This window comes from Carcharodon carcharias, chromosome 2 (genome assembly GCF_017639515.1).
Source record: "Carcharodon carcharias isolate sCarCar2 chromosome 2, sCarCar2.pri, whole genome shotgun sequence".
NCBI lineage: Eukaryota > Metazoa > Chordata > Chondrichthyes > Lamniformes > Lamnidae > Carcharodon > Carcharodon carcharias.
Window position 1 is genome coordinate 208,410,898 of NC_054468.1, and position 22,593 is coordinate 208,433,490.

The 22,593-nt window shown below is 40.9% G+C and overlaps 1 protein-coding gene across 6 annotated transcripts in view; it reads left to right on the plus strand.

Annotated features, from left to right (window-relative positions):
- The window catches only part of LOC121289819 (CAP-Gly domain-containing linker protein 4-like), a 362,767-nt gene that overhangs the window by 157,429 nt on the left and 182,745 nt on the right, over nt 1-22,593 (plus strand). For all 6 annotated transcript variants that reach the window (XM_041209695.1, XM_041209713.1, XM_041209721.1 and 3 more), the window contains one exon: nt 1,082-1,318. In XM_041209695.1, coding sequence (XP_041065629.1) covers nt 1,082-1,318 — 237 coding nt within the window. The remainder of the gene's footprint in view (nt 1-1,081; nt 1,319-22,593) is intronic.

The following is a 22,593-nucleotide window of genomic DNA, read 5'->3' on the forward strand; positions in this document are numbered from 1 at the left end:
CTAGGTGCAAGATTTTACTCCCATTCTTGAATACTCTATTCAACAAAATGCAAATGTACCTTCTACCTTACAGGTTTAGATACTGTACATCAAAGCACCCAGACTAGCTGGCTTCAATCCAATTAACATGCACACACTCACAGACAGAGACGAAAACTCTATTATAAAAAAATTCCAATAACATTATATACTTTATATAACATTGTTAATTGTCTTCATGACAACCTACCATTGTGGCCAAGCTTATCACCTTATAGCTTGGTGTCAGATTTTGTCTGATAACACTTCAGTAAAGCGCCTTGATATGCTTTACCACTTTAAAGGTGGGAGTTGTCTTTTCCAGATATTTTGGCCCTCATTGGGATGAAGGGGGTATTGTAACTCCTGATGTCAGTTAGTTTGTGGTGGTATGGTTAATGCTCACAGATTTAGATATCTTGCTACCGTCCTTGGGCTGAAAAATTGCTGCTTTCCTAATAATTGTGTGTCTCTTATCAAACATTCATTTTGGGAATCATCAATTTCTGCAATGTGTTTTACTTCATTATTCTTTGGCATGGTTCTCACAATTCCAGTTATCACTGATTTTCATTTTTCTGACAATTTTCATGGCAGGTTTTAGAGATGTGTGGTGAAAAATGTACAGTGCTAAAACTGGCAATGAAGTAGACAGAATATTTCATTTGATGAGCACTCGTGCTGTGTATAGCTGATTTTAATATGCATTCTTGAAATTCTCATTCTACCTCAAGAAAAGTTCTGTAAATGCAACCACATTAGGCAAATGAGAATGAGAGGTTCTTTTGGGGCTGCTTGAACAACCTTAACCTATTATCGCGCAAATTTTTACTTTGGAATACTGTTCATAATCAGTACAGTCACTCTGACTCAACCATCGACAAATGGAATACTGTTAGAATTTTTTGCACCATACACCAGTTTTATATTTGAAAGAAGTGACTGAGTTGTGGATTATACATGTGATTTTATCTGCTGTAAGCAAAATTCAGTATTTCAGATGGACATCTCTGTATGACTTTACGGTGATAGTTATGAAGAATCCCTTTCTCTTTCTGAACAGAATGATAAAGGGCAGATGCCAGCCGATATTGTTCCTGACCCTTTGGATATGCCTTTGGAGATGGCAGAGGCAGCAGCAGTTGCCAAAGAACTGAAACAGATGCTCCTGGATGCATTACCGCTGACATGCGACATATCAAAGGCCATGTTGACAAACTATGATCACATCTCAGGCAAGGCACTACTGATGTCACTGGGCCTGAAGCTGGGAGAGAGAGTGATGATTGCAGGGCAAAAGGTAAATAATGAATAAGTATGAGGATAGATTAATGCATTCATGGACCCATTGTGCTTACTGACTGCTTTAGCTTAACAGTAGTTTTCGCTGCTATATGTGTGCTTTTGTATAACATTTGTCATTGTACTGAGATCTGTAAGGATTCTCTACCATATTAATCTTGTCTGTCAGTCTGTGTTTGTTTGTCTGTGAACCTGATAACTGCTGTAATATCAGTACCTGAATAAAAGTATTAAGTCAATAGATATAAAAGTCAGGCATGAATTTTGGACAATATTGTTAAAAGAAATAAGCAATTTGTATCCTCAAATGCGAATTAAAATGCAAGACTTGAGAATATCATAATATTTAAATTCTAATAATAAATAAAAATTGTGATCAAAACAAATCTTCCTGTAGCAAAATGTTTTATTCCAGCTAGTAACTCTATCACAACTCTTGCAATATTATTATATAATTGTTCCAGAGCCATTGTTCCAGTTCCCTGCTTTTAGAATTTTTCAAAAATGATAAAATATGTAAGTATATGTAATGTACATCAATAGTTTTTACTTGACAACAAGTAGATCAGTTCAGTGTCAGACAAGCAGATCATTGAGGCCCATTCACAATTATGCAAATATTCCAAACTTCTTATCTTAATATATCAATTTTTCACTATACTGAATAAGTTTTCACTTGGTCATTGGATGCGGGTACCTTACAGAGGTGAAGATGCTACTAATTTGCACACTTGCATACTGTTCTCAAATTGCCCCTAATACCAAGACACAACACGGTCTCTTTCTCAAACAAAAATAGAAAATGCTGGAAAAACTGTGAAGAAGGGTCACACGGACTCAAAATGTTAACTCTGTTTCTCTCTCTACAGATGCTGCTAGACCTGCTGAATTTTTCCAGCGTTTTCTGTTTTTGTTTCAGATTCCCAGCATCTGCAGTATTTTGCTTTTATCTACAGTCTCTTTCTCCTTATTCCTCAAGCACCTTCTACTTTTTCAAGCAACTCCTGTTTTTTTCCTATACTCTTTTTTCAAATCTATGAAATGATCTTATTGATGAGACCTACATCCGGATCATTTGACCCTATTCCCATTGAACTGCTGACCATCAGGCTTCCATTTTAGACCTCTGCACTATCTGACACAGTTTATAGTTTCTTCTTCTAAGGTGGATCCCCTACCTTTCAAAACTTGCTATCATCATTTCCTTTCAAAAAAAACTACCCTTGATCTATTACAAATGATGAATTTGGAATTTGTGATATGGGGTTGAAAATTCAGCTTAGATTTGAATAGGACACCAAGATTGGAAGCAGCTTGGTTCAACTTAAGACTGGCTGTGGAGGGGAAAGATAGTAGGGAATTTATGGTGGGGGTAGAATTCGCTGGTTTCCATCATAACTAATGTTTAGTTAGAGAAAACTTCGGCTAATATGATTTCTCTCTGATTTATTTCCCCAATTCACAAAACTGACAAAAGTGTGTTTGCAATGAGAAGATTGCTTTAAAAAAATCAAACAGCATCTAAAATCAACAAGCAATTTTTTTCTTAAAGCATTTGCCTAAAATAGGTGCAAGTCTCTGCCCTGTTTGGAGAAACCTGTACAAAGCCATGAGAAATGGCCCACTACTTTTTTTTTAAACCTTTGTGCTAGATGTGACTCCAAATATATTTGCAATCACCCTGCCAATTTCAAACTTCTCTTTCCTCTCCAAAACCCTTGATTGAGTTGTAGCTTCCCAAATCTTGTTTATATTTCGTGCATTCCCCTGCTTGAATCTTCCAAATCAGATTATGTCCCTGCCAAGGCACCAAAATGGCTGTAACCAAATCACAAATTACATTTGTCTGACTGAACATGGTAATTTAACCCTCTCCTCCATCTTTCCGCAGCTTCTGATATAGTCGATCTTACCATTGTCCTCCAACACATCTAATCTGTTACTTTGTTTAGTGTGTCTACCTTTAATTAGTTTCATTCTTTTTTAAATTATTCTTTCAAGGGATGTAGGCATTGCTGGCTAGTTCAGCATTTATCGCCCATCCCTAATTGCCCTTGAGAAGGTGAAGGTGGCCAACTTTTGAACTGCAGCAGTTCAGGAAGTGTAGGTACACCCACAGTGCTGTTAGGAAGGGAGTAACAAGATTTTGACCCAACAACAGTAAAGGAACAGCGATATAGTTCCAAGCCCGAATGTTTTCCAGTCTTGCTTCATATGGACACAGACTGTTTCAGTCTTTGAGGAGTCACAGATGGTGCTGAACATTGTGTAATCATAAGATCACTTCTGATCTTAAGAAGGTGGGTAGGCCATTGCTGAAGCAGCTGAAGATGGTTGGCCCTAGGGCACTACCCTGAGGAACTCCTGCAGTAATATCCTGGGACTCAGATGATTGATCTCCAACAACCACAACCATTTGCATTTGTGCTAGGTATGACTCCAACCAGTGGAGAGTTTTCCCCCTGAATTCAGTCTTACTTGGGCTCCTTTTTGCCACACTTTGTCAGATGCTGCCTTGATGTCAAGGGCAGCACTCTCACCTCACCTCTTCAGTTCAGCTCTTTTGTGCATATTTGGACCAAGATTCTAATGAGGTCAATAGCTGGGTGGCCCTGGCAGAACCCGAATTGAGCGTCAGTGAGCAAGTTATTGCTGAGCAAATGCCACTTGATAGCACTGTCGATGACCCTTCCATCACTTTTCTGCGATTGGGACTGATCGGCAATAATTGGCCGGATTGTATCTGCCTTTTTTGTGGACAGGATATACTGGGCAATTTTCCACATTGACAGGTAGATGCCAGTGTTGTAGCTGTACTGGAACAGCAGCTTGGCTAGAGGCATAGCTAGTTCTGGAGCACAAGTCTTCAGTACAATTGCAAGAATGTTACCAGGGCCCATAGCCTTTGCTCTGCCAGTACCTTCAGCTGTTTCTTACCTACCTGACTGTAATTAGAGCATCTCCACCAATGGATTCTTTTTCCATCTCTGTGTCATTCACTTGGAGACCCCTGAAGTTCTTTCCTTGTCTTCTCCACTATGCTGCCTGATATATTATACATGAGGTCATCTTCCACATATGTACTCACCAACTCTCGATTCCTACACAGCCAATGTTATGAAAATGTGCAACACGCAGCCTTAGATCAGTCACAGTTTTCTCTAGCCAAACATTAGTTGAGACCGAAACCATCGAATTCTACCCCCACCATAAATTCCCCACTATCTTTCTCCTCCACAGCCAGTCTCAAGTTGAACCAGGCTGGTTCCAATCTTGGTGTCCTATTCAAATCTGAGCTGAGGTTTCAACCCCATATTACAAAGCCTGCTGACTTCTACTTCTGTAACGTTGCCTGCCTCCATTCACCTTATGCCAATTGCCTTTGAAGTCCCCATCTATGCCTTTGTCAAAGTTAGACTAAACTATTTCAGTGCCCTCCTGGCTGGCCTCTCACCTTCCAATCACTGAAAACTACAATTCATCCAAAACTCTGTTGCCATATCCTATACCTCAGCAAACCCTACTCATCCATGTAGCTGACCTACATTTTATTCTAATCTCCCAAACCCTCAAATTTAAAATGATCATCTTTGTGTTTGAACCCTTTGGAAGTCTTGTGCCCTCTATCGACGTAAATTCCCGCAACGAAAATATCCCATTGACCCCACACTCCTCTGACTCTGACCCTTTTTGCATTCCATCTCATTTCTTGACCATGTCTTTAGCTATATTAGGCACAAACCCTGGAATTTCCACCATATACTCTGCCTCTTCATCTCCCACTTCTCTTTTTTTAAGACGCTGCTTAAAACTCATCTCTTTTACTTAGCTTTTGATCATCCTTCCTCATCTTCTTTAATTCGGCATCCATTTTAATTTACACTTCTTTGAAGCACAGTTGAACATTTTTTTTTGGTAAAGGTGCTATGTAGATCCAGGTTGTTTTTGTTGTGTATCATTACTGCTCTATAGAGCCTGATCGAAGAATAATTAGGAGTTTAGCAGCAAATGGCCAGAAAGTTTGTGAAATCATAATGGCCATATTGGATGTAAAACAGGTGGTGTGCCATTTCTCATGACTTTGTATAGATTTCTCCAAACAGGGCAGAGACTTGCACCTATTTTAGGCAAATGCTTAAAGAAAAAATTGCTTGTTGATTTTAAATGCTGTTTGATTTTTTTTTAAAGCAATCTTCTCATTGTATCACACTTTTGATCAGTTTTGCAAATTGGAGAAATAAAGCAGAAAGAAATCACAAACAGATTTCTAGCTGTAAATTATTACTAATATTGGTATAAATATGGAGATTATAGGCACTCTGGGAAGAGGAAGTGTGACTTAAAAGTCATAACTTTCAATTTTGCACTTCAGATTTATCCTTCCACTTTTGAAGACTGTTCACTTGGATTAGGATACAGCTCCACAAATGCTGGCCGCTCTTGACTATCTAAGTCAAGGTAGATGTTGCCCACATGTGTATGCACCCAGTAAATTTTTGAAAAGTGTTCAATTTTGGGAATAAGACAGCCAAGCCTTATTCTTTCTTCTCACATACTTGTCAGTTTGGATCACAGTTCAGTGTTCAGATCTGGAAATTCTGATTTTTCCCTTCATCAAGATATTAATGTGCTCACTACTATCCTAACTGAGTTCAACTAACTCAAAGGATTTGTTCTTACAGTTCTTCAGTTTATCATAATAAGTATTATCTTATCTCAACAACAACACTTTGTAACAAAATGACCCAAGGCACTTCTCAGGAACATTATAAGTTATAATATGACACCAAGCCACTTAAGGAGATATTAGGTCAGATGACCAAAAACTTGGTCAAAGAGGTATGTTTTAAGGAGTGTCTTAGAGGAGAACTGGAGCGGTGTAGGGAAAATATTTCAGAGTTTAGGGTCTAGCCACTGAAGGTGGTGCTGCCACTAATGGCGGAGCGAATAAAATTTGGGATGCTTAAGAGGCCAGAATTAGAGGAATGCAGATATCTTGGAGGGTTGTCAGGCCGGAGCAGATTACAGAGTTAGGAATGAGTGAGGCCATCATCCACTGTAAATACATCACATGTGGTTGGTTTGTTACAAGCTTCACTCGCTGGTAAAAGATTTTCTGGAAAAACATGCGACATGCCTACAAATATCATCATCTTAGCTTTTAATTTGCAGCCATCTGCTTTTACATGCCCTCTCCTATGGCAAAAATAACATGTTGGTCCCCTCGAATCATACTTATCTCCTGCACTGTCTTTTTTACTACTCTGAGGAGCATTTGTCTTCTCATTTCTACTACCCCCTTCATTGTAATTAGTGTTCTGTTCACCATTACTTCTTTCTCCAACTGCTCTGTGGGTATGCAAACAAAGGTTTACTGCCACTTATGTGTTTATGAGATAGCTTGTAAGCATGAGCTAAAACTGCAGCTTCTCTTATTTTAGAAACTTTATGGTCTTCTAGGTGCGACCTTATTTCTAAAGGGATACTGTTTTTAAATTCTTCCATTAACAACATTTCTCTAAGGTTTTCAAAATCTTGCTCAAGCTTCTAGCACTGTATCATCTATCAAATACTATATATTTTTCTCTAGCAAATTCTACAAAAGTCTGATTCTGTCTCTTCCTCAGATGTCTATGCATTTGTTTGTAAGCTTCTGAAACTAACTTGTGTACATTAAGTACAGTAGTCTTAACTGTATCATAATCTGCAGACTGTTCATCCGAAAGTGTTGAATAAATCTCCAACGTTTTCCCTACCAAAGCACTTTGTAATAAAATGGCCCAAATTTCCCTTGACTATTGTAACTTTGCAGCAATTTTCTCAAATGATACAAAATACATTTCAACTCCTTCTTCATTGATGTTAGGCACTAAGCGAATATTGCTTACCAAATCAAGCCCAGGAGTTAAAGCTGACTCATTGTTAAGTTTCCTTGCTGCTCCCTGTTCATGTAATTGCGTAATGGAAGGCTTTCTCTGTCCAGTTAAATTTTTCTGGCTCCCCTTTCTCTTTGCAATTCAAGTCTTTCCTTTGCTCTTTGGAATTCTACTTCAAGTTTTTGTATTTCCCTTTTTCTCTTTTCCTTCTCTTTCGAATTCAAGTTTTTTAATTTCTCTTCTCAAATTCTATTTGCTTTATTTCCACCTGAATCCAGGCTAACTCAACCTGCATTTTATCTGGACTTGTCTTTCCTTTCTCAAGGTTCAGATGTTGAGCCAATACTTCAATAATTTCTGCCTTTTTAGTTCCCATTTTTAAATGTTTCCAACTTTTTTGCTATCACTTTCAAATTAACCTTTGTTAACTGTTGCAAGGCACTCAAAGATACGTCCTCCCTTTTGCGTAACACTTCACAATAGGCAAAGCCATGTTAACTTTTGATTGAATGCAGCAAAAGTCACTGTGAAATCTTATTTGTCTAAACTCTAGCAAATTCTTGTGTACTTGTCTTGGCTGTGGATTTGAAATCCTGCAAGAACCTCCAATTTGTTATGATCCCCATAGAGATGGTAACTTTTAAAAAGATATTTGAATTTCCGGTGACTGACTGGAAGGATTACACAACCAGATTTCATGTTTTAAGACTTATACTGTAACAAACTAAAAGCAACATTGACTAAACACTATTGTAGGCAATTTAAATGTCGACTACAGAAAATTCCTCCATTTAACTTCTAATACAACCAAAAATCACGCTCCATGGTTATACTTTACTCTGTCCCTTAAATGAACACTTCATTCTCCAGGAACTAGTCCAAAGCTACTCTCAGGGTGAGGTTTACTCTGGAGATTCATCCTTCCAGCCAAAACTATGTGAATCCTCCAGCCTCATTTAAACCTTCACGAACTTGGTTACTTCAATCCGAGCTTAAGGTCCCACCCACATTCTGCATGGTGAACAGTAGAGACTTCCTACTCTCTGTCTCTTTCTTTCTCTCTCGCTCTCTTGCACTCGCCCACTTGCTCTCTCTTTCTCTCTCTTTCCCTCCCTCCCTCATGTTCAGGGATATCTTAAGTAAACCCCTGTGACCCCAATAGCTTGCTCTGGACTTTTCCCATTTCAAAGTCCATCTCCGTGGAAACATGAATTGCATCGTCCTGGTCTCCAGATAGAAATGTTAATTAGCTACCCTTTAGACCCCTAACTCCATTCTATCTTGAAATTAAATAGACAGTTTAAAGTGTAACTGTTTACAAAACTTGACATCCCTAACACCTCCCTGTGAGACTTGGATCAGAATTTTACGGTCCCATCATGGCGGGGGCAGGGCCATAATATGCGCTGAGCTGTTCAAAAGTCCTTTGACTTCCGTGGGACCAGAAAATCCTGCTGGTAGGAGAGGTCATACAATTTTGCCCTTGGAGACTGACAGTCTACCCAAAATCATTGCAGATATCCTTGCACTTTCTTCTCAATGTGTCAATTTGGGTCTCATCCTGTAGCAACCAAGCCACTCAGGCTTCATTCCCTTCAACCCCTTCATTCCTCCATTTTGTTTTAACTTAAACGGACAGTCCCAAAATGTAACACACTTATAAACTTCATATTTGTAACAGTTAAGTTTTTAGGAAATGGCTGAAATCAGGGAGAAAAGTAGCAAGATGGTGTAGATTATATGAGTGAGAATTCTAGAGGGTAGGACATAATGGGAAGAATTTTCCAGTTGGCGAGTGGGGACGGGTCCTGCTCACCGACACGTAAAATGCCACGCGGTGATGTCGGGCAAGCATCCCGACATCACTGCGCATCATTTAGATTTTCAGTTCGGTGGGCGCGTAGCCGAGTCGGCCGTGTGCCCGCCGAACTGTCAAAGGCCTATTACGGCCTGTTAAAAACTAATTAAAATAGTTAAATGAGCTGCCCATCCAACCTTAAGAGCCCAGGCGGCCTTTGCATTTTTCAAGGGTGGGATGAGGTTTCATGAAGAGTTTTAAAATTCAATAACATTTTTTTTTAAGTTTCATTGACATGTCCCAGCTCATGTGAGGGGACATGTCTTATAATAATAATAATATTTCCTTTTCTGTATTTAGCTTTTAAAAACTTTAATCTCCCTGAGGCACCTCTGAGGCAAATGTTTCAGCCTTATCTTTTGCACTGCTGTGCTGGGCTCCCCCATCATTGAGGATGGAGATATTTTTGGAGTCTCCTCCTCTAGTGAGTTGTTTAATTGTCCACCACCATTCACGACTGGATGTGGCAGGACTTCAGAGCTTGGACCTGATCTGTTGGTTGTGTGATCACTTAGCTCTGTCTATCACTTGCTGCTTCTGTTGTTTGGCATGTAAATATAGCTTCACCAGGTTGACATCTCATTTTTAGGTATGCCTGGTGCTGTTCCTGGCATGCCCTCCTGCAATTTTCATTGAACAGGTTGATCCCCTGGCTTGATGATAATGGTAGAGTGGGGGATATGCTGGGCCATGTGGTTACAGACTGTGTTCGAGTACAATTGTGCTGCTGCTAATGGCCTACAGCGCCTCATGGATGCCCTGTCTTGAGCAGCTAGATCTGATCGAAATCTATCCCATTTAGCATGGTGGTGGTGCCACACAACACGATGGAGGGTATCCTCAATGTGAATGTGGGACTTCACCTCCACAACGACTGTGTGGTGGCCACTCTTACCGATACTATCATGGATAGATGCATCTGTGGCAGGCAGGTTGGTGAGGATGAGGTCAAGTATGTTTTTCCCTCTTGTTGGTTCCCTCATCACCTGCCGCAGACCCGGTCTAGCAGCTGTGTCCTTTAGGACTCGGCCATCTCGGTCAGTAGTGATGCAACTGAGCCACTCTTGGTGATGGACATTGAAGTTCCCCACCCAGAGTAAATTCTGCGCCCTTGCCACCCTCAATGCTTCCAAGTGGTGTTCAACATGGAGGAGCACTGATTCATCAGCTGAGGGAGGGCATTACGTGATATTCAGCAGAGGAGGTTTCCTTGCCCATGTTTGACCTGATGCCATGATACGAGATGGGGTCTGGAGTTGATATTGAGGACTCTCAGGGCAACCCCCTCCCGACTGTATACCACTGTGCGCCACCTCTGCTGGGTCTGTCCTGCCAGGGGGACAGGGCATACCCAGGGATGGTGATGGTGGTGTCTAGGACATGATCTGTAAAATATGATTCTGTGAGGGTGACTATGTCAGGCTGTTGCTTGACTAGCCTGTAAGACAGCTCTCCCAATTTTGGCACTAACCCCCAGATGTTAGTAAGGAGGACTTTGCAGGGTTGACAGGGCTGAGTTTGCCATTGTCGTTTCTGATGCGTTGATTGATGCCAGGTGGTCCTCCTGGTTTCATTCCTTTTTTGATACTTTGTAGCAGTTTGATACAACTGAATAGCTTGCTAGGCCATTTCAGAGGGCATTAAGAGTCAACCACATTACTGTGGGCCTGGAGTCACATGTAGGCCAGGTAAGAATGGCAGATTTCCTCCCCTAAAAGACATTAGTTGAACCAGTTGGGTTTTTATAACAATCGACAATGGTTTTGTGGTCGTCATTAGACTTCTAAATTCCAGATTTTTATTGAATTCAAATTCCACCATCTGCTGTGGCAGGATTCGAACCCGGGTCCCCAGAGCATTACCCTGGGTTTCTGTATCACTAGACCAGCAACAGTACCACTACCACACCACTACAATACCACTATGCTATTGGCTCCCCTACAAAATTTCCTTATATCTCTCTTAAATGGGTGACTCCTTATTTTTAAACAGTGGCCCCTCGTTCTAAATTCTCCCACAGGGGGAAACATCCTTTCCATATCCACCCTGTTAAGTCCCCTCAGGGTCTTATATCTTTCAATCAAGTCATCTCTTACTCCTCTAAGCTCCAGTGGATACAAGCCTGTCCAGCCTTTTCTCATAAGACAACCCACTCATTCTAGGTATTAATCTAGTAAACCATCTCTGAACTGCTTCCAATGCATTTACATCTTTCCTTAAATAAGGAGACCAAAACTGTACATAATAATCCAGATGTGGTCTCACCATTGCCCTGTAGAATTGAAGCATAACCTCCCTATTCTTCTATTCAATTCCCCTTGCAATAAATGATAAGATTATATTAGCTTTGCTAATTACTCGCTGCACCTGCATAAACCTTTTATGATTCATGCACTAGTACACCTGGATCCCTCTGCATCTCAGTGCTCTGCAATCTCTCACCATTTAGATAATATGCTTATTTTTTATTTGTCCTGCCAAAATGGACAGCCTCACATTTTCCCACGTTATACTCCATTTGTCAGGTCTTTGCCCTATCTATATCCTGTTGTTGTCTCCTTGTGTCCTTTTCACAACTTACTTTCCTTCCTATCTTTGTGTCATCAGCAAATTTAGCAACCGTACCATCAGTCCCTTCATCCAAATATAAATTGTAAAGAGTTGAGGCCCCAGCACTGATCTCTGTGGCACACCACTCGCCACATCCTGCTGTCAAAGAACAAATACAGCAAATGCAGGTTACTTCAGGAAAGAGTACAATTTATTAAGCGCTGAACCGTACAATGGCCATTGGGAAAGATCATCTAGATCTGCTTGAAGTTACAGTGTTCAACAAGCAGTATTTATACAGTACAATTACGTGACTCCAGCATATTTACACAGTGATCTTATTAACTTGAGTGATCTTATTAGCTTGCCCTTCTTTATTCCCTTATAATTTTATCTATGTTAGCTAATTGATTTTGCTTACCTATACAGTTTCTTGATCATCCCTTATCTCTTCTAACTATGCACTAGTCATTCCATGAGACAACATCTGTTTGTGTTTATTGTGTCATGTATCCTTTTTATCTACTCTTTGCCTACCTTTGATCTCAGGTCATTTCATGTGTCCAGATTTGTTCTTCTTATTTTTCTGTTCTTGCTTCCCTTTATAATTTAACCCTTTAGGTGATTTTTCTTTCTCAGTCCCCCCTTTTGTGCTTTGTAGCACAATCCCATTAGTCCCTTCCCAGTAGTGCCTTTTCCCTCCTATATTTGTCCTTTTCCCACTTGTTGATCCTCCTTCTAAGCTGGCAGGCTAAAATAATCAGGATTACAATTATCAAAGCCTGAATAATAACCAGGACATGGGAGAGAATTTTCAGCCGTGGATGTACATTTACATTCATACCCCAATTCCAAATTTGTGACACAACAGAGTTCTCCTTCAATAGTTCATTAGCCATGTCTTGATCAGTCCGAATCTTCTGTTCGATGGTTTTCCATTTGTGAATTATGTTGCGTGTTTCTTTTATCAGTTGCTCCCAATCAGCTCTGATTGGAGGGAGTGTAGGCAAAACAGGAGGTGCAAACTCAGGTATTGTGTTATCATTGTCCGTGCGCTGTATTGTTGCATCAACTTGTAGTTTAGTGTCCTTTGGTATAGGTTCCAGGGTGTCAGTTCCAAAGACTACCTGCTCTTTAGGGTTTTTAATTATTACCTTATAGTCTGGCAAGGTGCAGACCTTGTCCCGTATAGTGTGAGTTAGGTTTAGTGGTTACAACATAATAGTGGGTTGCATTGTATATTTTTCCGAAATATAAGCCATTATGCTTAGTCAGGTTAACATATATCAAACAATTATTCCAATGGTTTAAACCGCACGTCCCTTCATTTATGGTGGCATAGTCTGGACACAACCAGATATTGTCCATCTGATGACATTGTTCCCGTTGCAATCCTTTCATTGAGTTATTCATTATCACTGCCCACTTTGGGGCTTCTGGGACTGTCAACCACACCCTTTCCTTTACCCAGCCCACGTTTTCAACCCAATATAGTTGGGATCTCAACATATCATCTTTGGTTTTAGGTATGTGTAGAACCATACCCAGGATTATTGTTTCCTCCTTTTTGTTCCTGCTCTTAAGGTGGGGGATGCGGGTGGCTAGAGAGATGTCTCGGACATCAACATTTGCTAGGGCTGACCCTTGCGCCCATTTTCGTAAAGTCTCTTCCCCTATTCAATCTGGCACCTGGTGATTTTTAAGCTGCAACAAGTTTTTATCTTCTTGGGCCAGAACCCAAGACCCGTATAAGGTGCATACAGCATCCCTTGTTTCATTCTTTTCTTCACCCTCTTCTCTGTCAATCAGGGCATTTATCGTGTTAGTTACTGGTTTCAGGTGTTTCAAACCTTCCTGGATAAGGACAGTCAGCTGTTCACTAGTCTGGGCTGTGTCTTCCTGATCATTATACCCTTCCTGGGCTATCTGCTTCATGTGGGCCTTTAGTTTGTCAATTTCCATTTGTAGAGTTCCTATATCTAAGTTATTTATTGTGGCAGTTCCTGCCGCATAATCTATTCCTGCAACTTCCAAGATCCCTCTCCTTTCTCGTCTTTTTTTTTCCATATCCTCCTTTTGCATTGTTTCTGAGTAGGGTTTACAGTGGTAGCGCTCACCAATTGCTCCTTTTCAACTTCTAGTTTCAACCCTGTTTGGTTAACTTCCTCCCTTAACAGTTTGGTATGCAGGTTTCTCAGCCCATTAGGGCACCATTCTGGCATATTTAGGCTCGTCAGATTTACTGTTACTTTCACATGGGTGTATCCTGGCACAATAATCACTCCTTCCTTTTCTGGGATTATTACTAGCCCTGTGTTTAGTGGTATTACTTCTGACCCATTCTTGAGGCATTCTGGGGGTGCCTGGTTGACAATTTTTTAGTAATATCTTGAAGTGGGGTTGGGGTACCAGCTGTTTTGGGTATCGTTGTGTTGGTTGAGAGGGGTTATGGGGTCGTAAGGCCAGACCTAATGGTCCATCTTATTATCCAGTCTGTACAGCTCAAGACATATCCTCCTCCCACCTGTCCCCGAATCTGATTGTTTATACTGCAATCGATCCTCTTATTCATGCCAGTTGTTTGACATGGCCCACAAGGGTCTGACTTTAAATTTATTTTTGTCCTGTTACAAGTATAAAATCATCTGCTTTGTCTTTAACACTGATAGCTATTGGTAAGGGCGAAGCCCGAAGTGGGGCTTGCGTTTTTAGGAGTATATAGTTTGCAATCATTTCCCTGTTCTATACCTACATGTTATTGGTTGTAGCGGTAGCTCTATAATTATTATCAGTGTCTTGCTTTCTATTACTAGCCTACCAGTGCCCCTTTTTCCTATACCTATAGCTATTTTGGGTCCTTCACAAATATTAAATTGTAACTTCCGCTCCTGTCTATTATTGTTACTATTGGAATTTTTCTGTTCGCTGCACTTAAGGATCAAGCTAGGATCTTGTCCTTTGCAAGTTGTGGACATGACTCTTTCCCCTTTTATCACTCCTTTGTCTCCTGGCCTTTTTTCATCACACAACATTCCTGCATTATTAGTAGACATAGTTATATTAATCTTACTAGCCTTAACTTGTACTGAGAGAAAGAACCTCACTCATTTCTATATGTTTTCCTGATTCTAAACATTTGACGCTAAAATTTCCTTTCCCACAGTACACCAGTACTGGTTTGTGGGTATCATCATTATAATTGATCTTATTATCCCTGCAAGAACCATCATTACCGGTTTTAGACATTAGCAAAACGGCCTGATTAATACTAAAGTCACTCATTATCTCTCAATGTGTTCGTATACGGTTATACAGAAGTGTTGTACAATCAAATTTTACCTTACATCTATCATTTCCACAAGAGAAATAGCGAATTCCTTGTGGTTCAACGCTTGACAAATTTTCTTGAGTTTGTTCAAACATTATTGTGTGGCAATGGTACATGGTCAGATGCCACAGGATGGCATCTGGGTGATTGCACTGTACCTGATCCTTAAAGACCAGTTCAATAGCGTATGTTCCGTTTCCTGCGCACGGCCAGGTGGTGGCAACTATGGAGCCTCCACAGAGGGCCACGAAGGCCAGGATCAAGCTCAGTCCTTTATACATCTTCGGGCACCAGGATCCTTTTACAGTGGGAGGCGTAAATCCAAGAGGTTCTTCCTTCACACTTTACCGCTGTTCTGGTGGTCAGTAGGATCTAATAAGGCCCTTCCCATCTGGTTTTAAGGGAATCCTTTCTTTTGTGAACCTTCCCAAGGACCCACTCGCCTGGTTTTAGCATATGGCACTGGAAGTCTCCTGATTTCTTTTATGTCTTTTACCAGTGCATGAATGGATCTCAATTGTTTGGTTAATGCTTGACAATACCGTATCCATTTATCATCTGACTCACGTAAATCAAAGGGTTTGGTTAGCCAGGTGGGGTTAAATCCTACCCTCATAGGGCTGCCCATTATTATTTCATTTGTGTTCAATTTCACCTCTGAGTGTGGTATAGAATGCATACTCATTAGAGCTATGGGCAAAACTTCTGGCCATTTTATGCCAGTTTACTCACAAAGTTTGGCCAATTTATTCTTTAGTGTGCCATTGTTTCTTTCCACTATTCCAAATGCTTGTGGGTGGTGGGGGCAATGCAGGTTTTGTTTAATACCCAAAGCCTTACATATCTCTTGCATAATTTTTCCTGTTAAGTGTTTTCCACTGTCACTGTCTATACTTTATGGTAGGCCAAATCTGCAGATTATTTGCTTAATCAGTATTTTCGCTACTGTCATAGCGTCAGCCTTACGTGAAGGGAAAGCTTCAATCCATTTAGAAAAAGTATCTACTTTTACTATCACATACTCGCATCCTAATGATTTAGGTAATTGTATAAAATCCACTTCTTTATTTACAAATGGTCCTGCAGGTCTCTGTTTAATAGCGGGTTGTGTTGGTACGCTCCTGCCAATATTATATTTTTTGGCAGATGGCACATCTTTGGTAAAGAGATGTCACTGCTTGGGCAAATCCAGGGGCATACCAGGTTTCTCGTATGGCCTCTTTCATCCCCCCTTTGCTCACGTGTGTTACCTCGTGAGCAATTTTTGCTAAGTAGGGTAGCATTTGCCTGGGGGCTACAGGCTTGCCATCTGTAAAACGCCAGAGGGCACCAGGGCCCTTACTGCAGCCCTCTTGGACCCAGGACCGATGTTCTTTAACCAGTGCAGAATCCTGCAAGGCAATTAGATCTGGTAATAAATCAGGGATGTTGTAGTCTGTCCTATTTCTCCACAGTTAAAGCAGGTACCCCTTCCTTGGGTTGCCTGCATCCTCTCCCGTTCTTTCCCTCTGCCCCTACCTCTTTCCCCAAAATTGTTTCCTTGCAATTGGCCAAGTTGCAGAGCAATCAATCTTCCCTCCAATTGTTCTTTCCTTTGTTCTAGGCAGCTTTGGCAGTGTGAGGCAGCAGCTACTAGCTCTGTGATGGTTTTGGTTTGCCACCCTATACAAATGCTCTTGAGCTGATTTTGGAGTTTGGACAAAAGCCCTCCCACAAAGGCGGCTGCAACCCCCTCTGGGGCCATATCTCTGGGCTTGGTGATCCCAGAGTGAGATTCAAAGATTCTAATTATTCACTGTAAAAAATCTGCAGGAGATTCATTCTTTTCCTGCTTACAATTTTGGATTTTGGACCAATCAGCCTTTTTGGGGCATACTACACGTACTGCATCAATCAGTCGTCCCTTAAAGTCATCCCTTAAAGTCGTCCAGGGCTTCAGTGTGACCTGGATCATCTTCGGGCCACTGGGCTGCCTCGAGCAGCATTTTCTGTACCTCGCTGGGTACTATCACTCTCATCAATTGCAGCATATCCGACCAATTGGGATTATAACACTGCATTACTGTTAGAAGTTCTTCAGTAAATTTCTTTGGCTGTTCTCTTATAGGGGGAACATCCTTAGCCAAATTTCTCAAATTCTCTGGGGTCCATGGGGCATGGACTGTTACCAGTTTGCCATTTGCCCCTGGCAACTGTCTGAGGGGAAGCTGATGAGCAGGTCTGCTTCTTGAATTTTTCCTTTGTTGTCTTGTCTGCAAAGAAGAAAAGGGGGGTGGTGCCAGACCTGTAAGGGAGCGGGACTTCCTTCCAAGCTGCTTGGCTCAGAACTAGCTGGACTGGATGAACGAGCCACTCCCTGCTCATCTCAATGAAAGGGAGGTGGGAATTCATTGGCCATCCAATCCACCATGTCCGATTTTGTGGAGGAATTATCGTCTTCCTTAGGTTTTAACATGGAAATACAAAGGTGCTGAAGGCACCTCTGCACTGTTAACTTTATTAGCTTCTTTCAAGGTGTTTACTTCTTTCAGGAGCTTATTATGTAAGTCTTGGAGTCCTCTAACTCTGGAGTCTGCCTGTCTTTTACTGGCTTCTTGGTACCATTCATAATAAGCGTCCCATTGGTCTGGTTTAACTTTACTGCCTCCACCCTCCAGCGCTTTTCTTAAAGGTACTAATTTATCCATATCCCAAGTGCCTTCCATTGGGAATGCTTCTTGGGATCATCTCTAGTTATCCAATTCCATTTTTTCAAAAATTTGCAAGTATTTGTACCATAATTTTGGTACATGTAATAAGCCGTCATTCCCTTGGGAGGCACTGGAGTAATGGATGCAGTCCCTCCCATTTCAATCTTGCTTAATCTTTGACTAGTCTTACATTATCCAAATAGCTATGTATACATACATTGCGATCCTTCGCGCAGAGCTCTCCTACTCGAGTATCCTGACTTCCTTCCTTGAAGTCTGATGTTGCCCCTCCTTGGGGAGCGCCCTCAAGACTTTTGCTTTGGCTGCAGTCCCTGCAACCTCGTCTTCGAAGCGACTTCCCTTAAAGTGGCGATAATGTTTATTCCCACTAGCTAGTTTTCCTTAGACCAACCACCAGGGTTGCCTTACCTGTACTCCTGGTTCATTCCCGTTGCAACCTGCAATACCTCTAGGATCGGATGACGTTGCCCCTCCTTGGGGAGCCCCCTCAAGACTTTCGCTTTGGCTGCAGTCCCTGCAACCCCGTCTTCGCAGCGACTTCCCTTAGAGTGGCATAATCATCCGAGTCACGGCACCAAGTTTGCTGTCAAAGAATAAATACAGCAAATGCAGGTTACTTCAGGAAAGAGTACAATTTATTAAGTGCTGAACCGTACAATGGCCATTGGGAAAGATCATCTAGATCTGCTTGAAGTTACAGTGTTCAACAAGCAGTATTTATACAGTACAATTACGTGACTCCAGCATATTTACACAGTGTTCTTATTAACTTGAGTGATCTTATTAACTTGCCCTTCTTTATTCTCTTATAATTTTATCTATGTTAGCTAATTGATTTTGCTTGCCTATGCAATTTCTTGATCATCCCTTATCTCTTCTAACTATGTACTGTTCATTCCATGAGACAACATCTGTTTGTGTTTATTGTGTCATGTATCCTTTTTATCTACTCTTTGCTTAACCTTTGATCTCAGGTCATTTCACGTATCCAGGCTTGTTTTTCTTATTTTTCTGTTCTTGCTTCCCTTTATAATTTAACCCTTTAGGTGATTTTTCTTTCTCACTGCTAACCTGAAAATGACCCATTTATGCCTACTCTCTCTTTCCTGTTAGTTAGCCAATCTTCAATCCATATGTTGCCCCCTACACCATGAACTTTCGCAATCAACTTTGATGAGGCACTTTATCAAATGCCTCCTGAAAAGCTAAGTATAATACATCCACCAGTTCCCCTTTATCCACAGCACCTGTTACTTCTTCAAAGAACCCCAATAAATTGGTTAAACATGATTTCCCTTTCACAAAACCATGTTGATTCTGCCTGATTACCTTGAATTTATCTAAGTGCCCTGTTATAACGTATTTAATAATAGCTTCTAACATTTTCCCAATGACAGATGTTAAGCTAACTGGCCTATAGTTTCTGCTTTCTGTCCCCCTTACTTTTTGAAAAAGGAGTTACCTTAGCTATTTTCCAATCAAATGGAACCTTCCCCAAATTTGGTGAATTTTGGAAAATTAAAACCAACTCATCAATTAATTCACTAGCCACTTCTTTTAAGACCCTAGGATGAAATCCATCAAGACCTAGAGACTTGTCAACCCGCAGTTCCAAACAATTTGCTAAGTACCACTTCCCTAATGAATGTAATTTTCTTGAGTTCCTCCCTCCTTTCCAATTTTTGACTTACAGCCAGTTCTGGGATGTTACTTGTATCCTCAATAGTGAAGACTGATGCAAAATACCCGTTCAATTCATCTGCCATCTCCTTCATTTCTATTATTAACTCCTCAGACACACTTACTATAGGACCAACATTCACTTTGTTAACTCTTTTAATTTTTAAATGTCTTTAGAAACCTTTATTCTCTGTCTTTACATTTCCAGCTAGCTTTTAATCTTACTGAATTGTGGTATGGGCTCCTGTGTATGACTCCAGTCCCACACTAACACGGTTGACTCTTAAGTGCCCTTTAAAATGAACTAGCAAGCGATTCATTTGTATTTCTGCAAAGAATTCCTGGAACTCCCTGCACTGCAGGAGCACCCTCACAACACAAACTACAGCAGTTCGAGAAGAAGGATCACCACCACCTTCTCAGAACAGCAACAGATGGGCAACATTCTGAGAATGCTTTTTTAAAAAAATTGTACTGTCAATAAATTCAAATTCAAATTTCACCAAACTATGTGAACAATCTTAGATTTTCTGAAGGAGATGGATTGGGTATGGGCTTCTCCCAAGTTCAGATATTAGTGGCTAGTCCCTGGATCCACTTCCATAGGCAAGAAATATCCAGGATTCTAAAAATCTTTTACTTAGCTGTCTTAAATGTTGATTTTTGCTAACTCTTATGTTTATTGTTATTTAAGAAACGATGTAAATGCGTTGGAAGCAGTTCCGAGAAGGTTTACCAGACTAATACCAGGAATGGGTGGGTTGTTTTATGAGGAAAGGGTGGCCAGGTTAGGCTTACAGCCACTGGAGTTTAAAAGAGTAAGAGGTGATTTGATTGAGACCTTTAAGATCCTGAGGGGTCTTGACAGAGTGAATGTGGAGAGAATGTTTCCTCTTGTGGGAGAATCTAGAACTAGAGGTCACAATTTAAAAATAAGGGGTCACTCATTTGAGACAGAGATGAGGAGAATTTTTTTCACTCAGAGGGTCATGAGTCTTTGGAACTTTCTTCCTCAAAAGGCAGTGGAAGCAGTGTAGCAATGTAAGTGGAGGTTATAATCAGATCAGCCATGATCTTATTGAATGGCGGAGCAGGCTTGAGGGGTTGAGTGGCCTTCTCCTCCTCCTAATTCATGTGTTGATGTGTATATATGTTCTTATGTATGTTACCCACTTATAGCAAAATCTAATGGTTTTTTTCATTACTGAAATTTCACATACGATACATTTGCATGCAGAAAATAAATCAAAATTGCCAGGACTGGTTTGCATATAGACAGTATAACCAACAGTTATACTGTTGTCAGCCTAAGAGAAAATCATAGCTTATATTTATTTGCATTTGCTTGGAACAACCTTTGTACCTTTTTAAATGAAGATAAATTTTTTGCCAAAAAACCCACACTAATTAAGCCAGGATTTTCCAGTCCTGCCCTTGGCGGCGATCATCGCAGGGGGATGGAAAATTTGACGGACCATCAAGGTCTGTTGACTTTGGGCAGAAATTCAGAAAATCCCGGCCTAGATCCATGTGCTGTGTGAGTTAATATATTTAATAGCTGTTAGGCGCTGAGTCTACATCCATTCTGATTTCTAATCTTATTAAATTAAAAAAAAACTCAAGTTAACAGATTTAGTACTTAATAGTGCTGAATAGCATTTATGTTTTTTTTACAATGCAGTTTATTGGGTCAGTACCCCATAAAGGCAGAGGTATTTTGCAGTTTGCTGATATACCCAAGAGAATGTTTTCTAGGGATGGATTAATTTAAGCTCACTTTTAATAGTTTATGTAGTATGTCAATGAAGCATATGATGCAATATTTAGAATTTATAAACTGTATAGGCGTTACATTTCCTAACAATAGTAGGAAGGAGGAGAAAGTTTTTTGAAGTAGAAAATTAGGTTGAATTTAGATAAACGAATCAGTACTTGCTTTATGAAAACCTGTTCCACAAGCCATTGATTTGTGTTGATGGTGCTGGAAGTCAGTATGGGCATTATCCCTGATTTTAACTCTGATGAACATAAGGCTTGCCCCAGATCAGTAATTCGCGGCCTGGACCATTTGAACTCGTGGTCTCATTTAGATACAACAGACTCGATTCCTGATTGAACCTACTGCCAGTGACGTGAAACATGGCAGGCGGCATGATCCAGGAGTCAAGACATGGATTCCTAGTGCTAATTGCATTGGGTAATGTGGGCCAGGGAAGAACAAAGGTGATGCTGTTGGGGAGATGAGGGGAAACCCAGTTTAGGAGTGTACCAAGATTCCCTTTTGGGGCTCAGAAGAAGATTTATGCTCCACCTGGCCCAGAAGGAAACTTGGAAAAAAAAATTAAGCATAACATCCCGGCGCTCTTGATGATCTTTTACACTGGGTTATTATCTTCTTTGCTGTACTATGTAAAAGCATCTTACTCTCCAGTGACGGATCATTTATTTTCATAGTTCTTGGTAATGTAGTTGCTAGTTTGCTTTATGCAATATTTTCCAGGATTGGAGTGATTATTTTTGGCTTTGTAAGTTTCCTATGTGGCTGTGGGCTTCCGACTGATTGTTTTCTTTTATTCATTCATGGAATGTGGGCTTCACTGGCTGGGCTAGCATTTATTGACCATTCCTAGTTGCCCTTGAGAAGGTGGTGGTGAGTTTCCCTCTTGAACCGCTGCAGTCTATGTTCCTTAGGAAGGGAGTTCCAGGATTTTGACCCCGTTACAGTAAAGGAATGGCAATGTATTTCCAAGTCAGGATGATGAGTGACTTGGAGGGAAACTTCTAGGTGGTGGTGTTCACATCTATCTGGTGCCCTTGTCCTTCCAGATGGTAGCGCTCGTGGGTTTGGAAGGTGCTGTCAAAGGAGCCTTGGTGAATTCCTGCAGTGCATCTAGTAGATGATACACACTGCTGTTACTGTGCATTGGTGGCAGAAGGTGTGAATGTTTGTGGATGTGGTGCCAATCAAGTGGACTGCTTTGTCCTGGTCGGTGTCAAGCTTCTTGAGTGCTGTGTGAGCTGCACTCATCCAGGCAAGTGGGGCATATTCCATCACACTGCTGACTTGTATCTTGTAGATGGTGGACAGGCTTTGGGGAGTCAGGAGGTGAGTTAGTCTTCACATGATTCCAAGCCTCTGTCCTACTCTTGTAGCCACAGTATTTGTCTGGCTAGGCCAGTTAAGTTTCAGGTCAATGGTAACCCCCAGGATGTTGATAGTGGGGGATTCAGTGATGGTGATGCCATTGAACATCAAGGGGCAATGGTTGG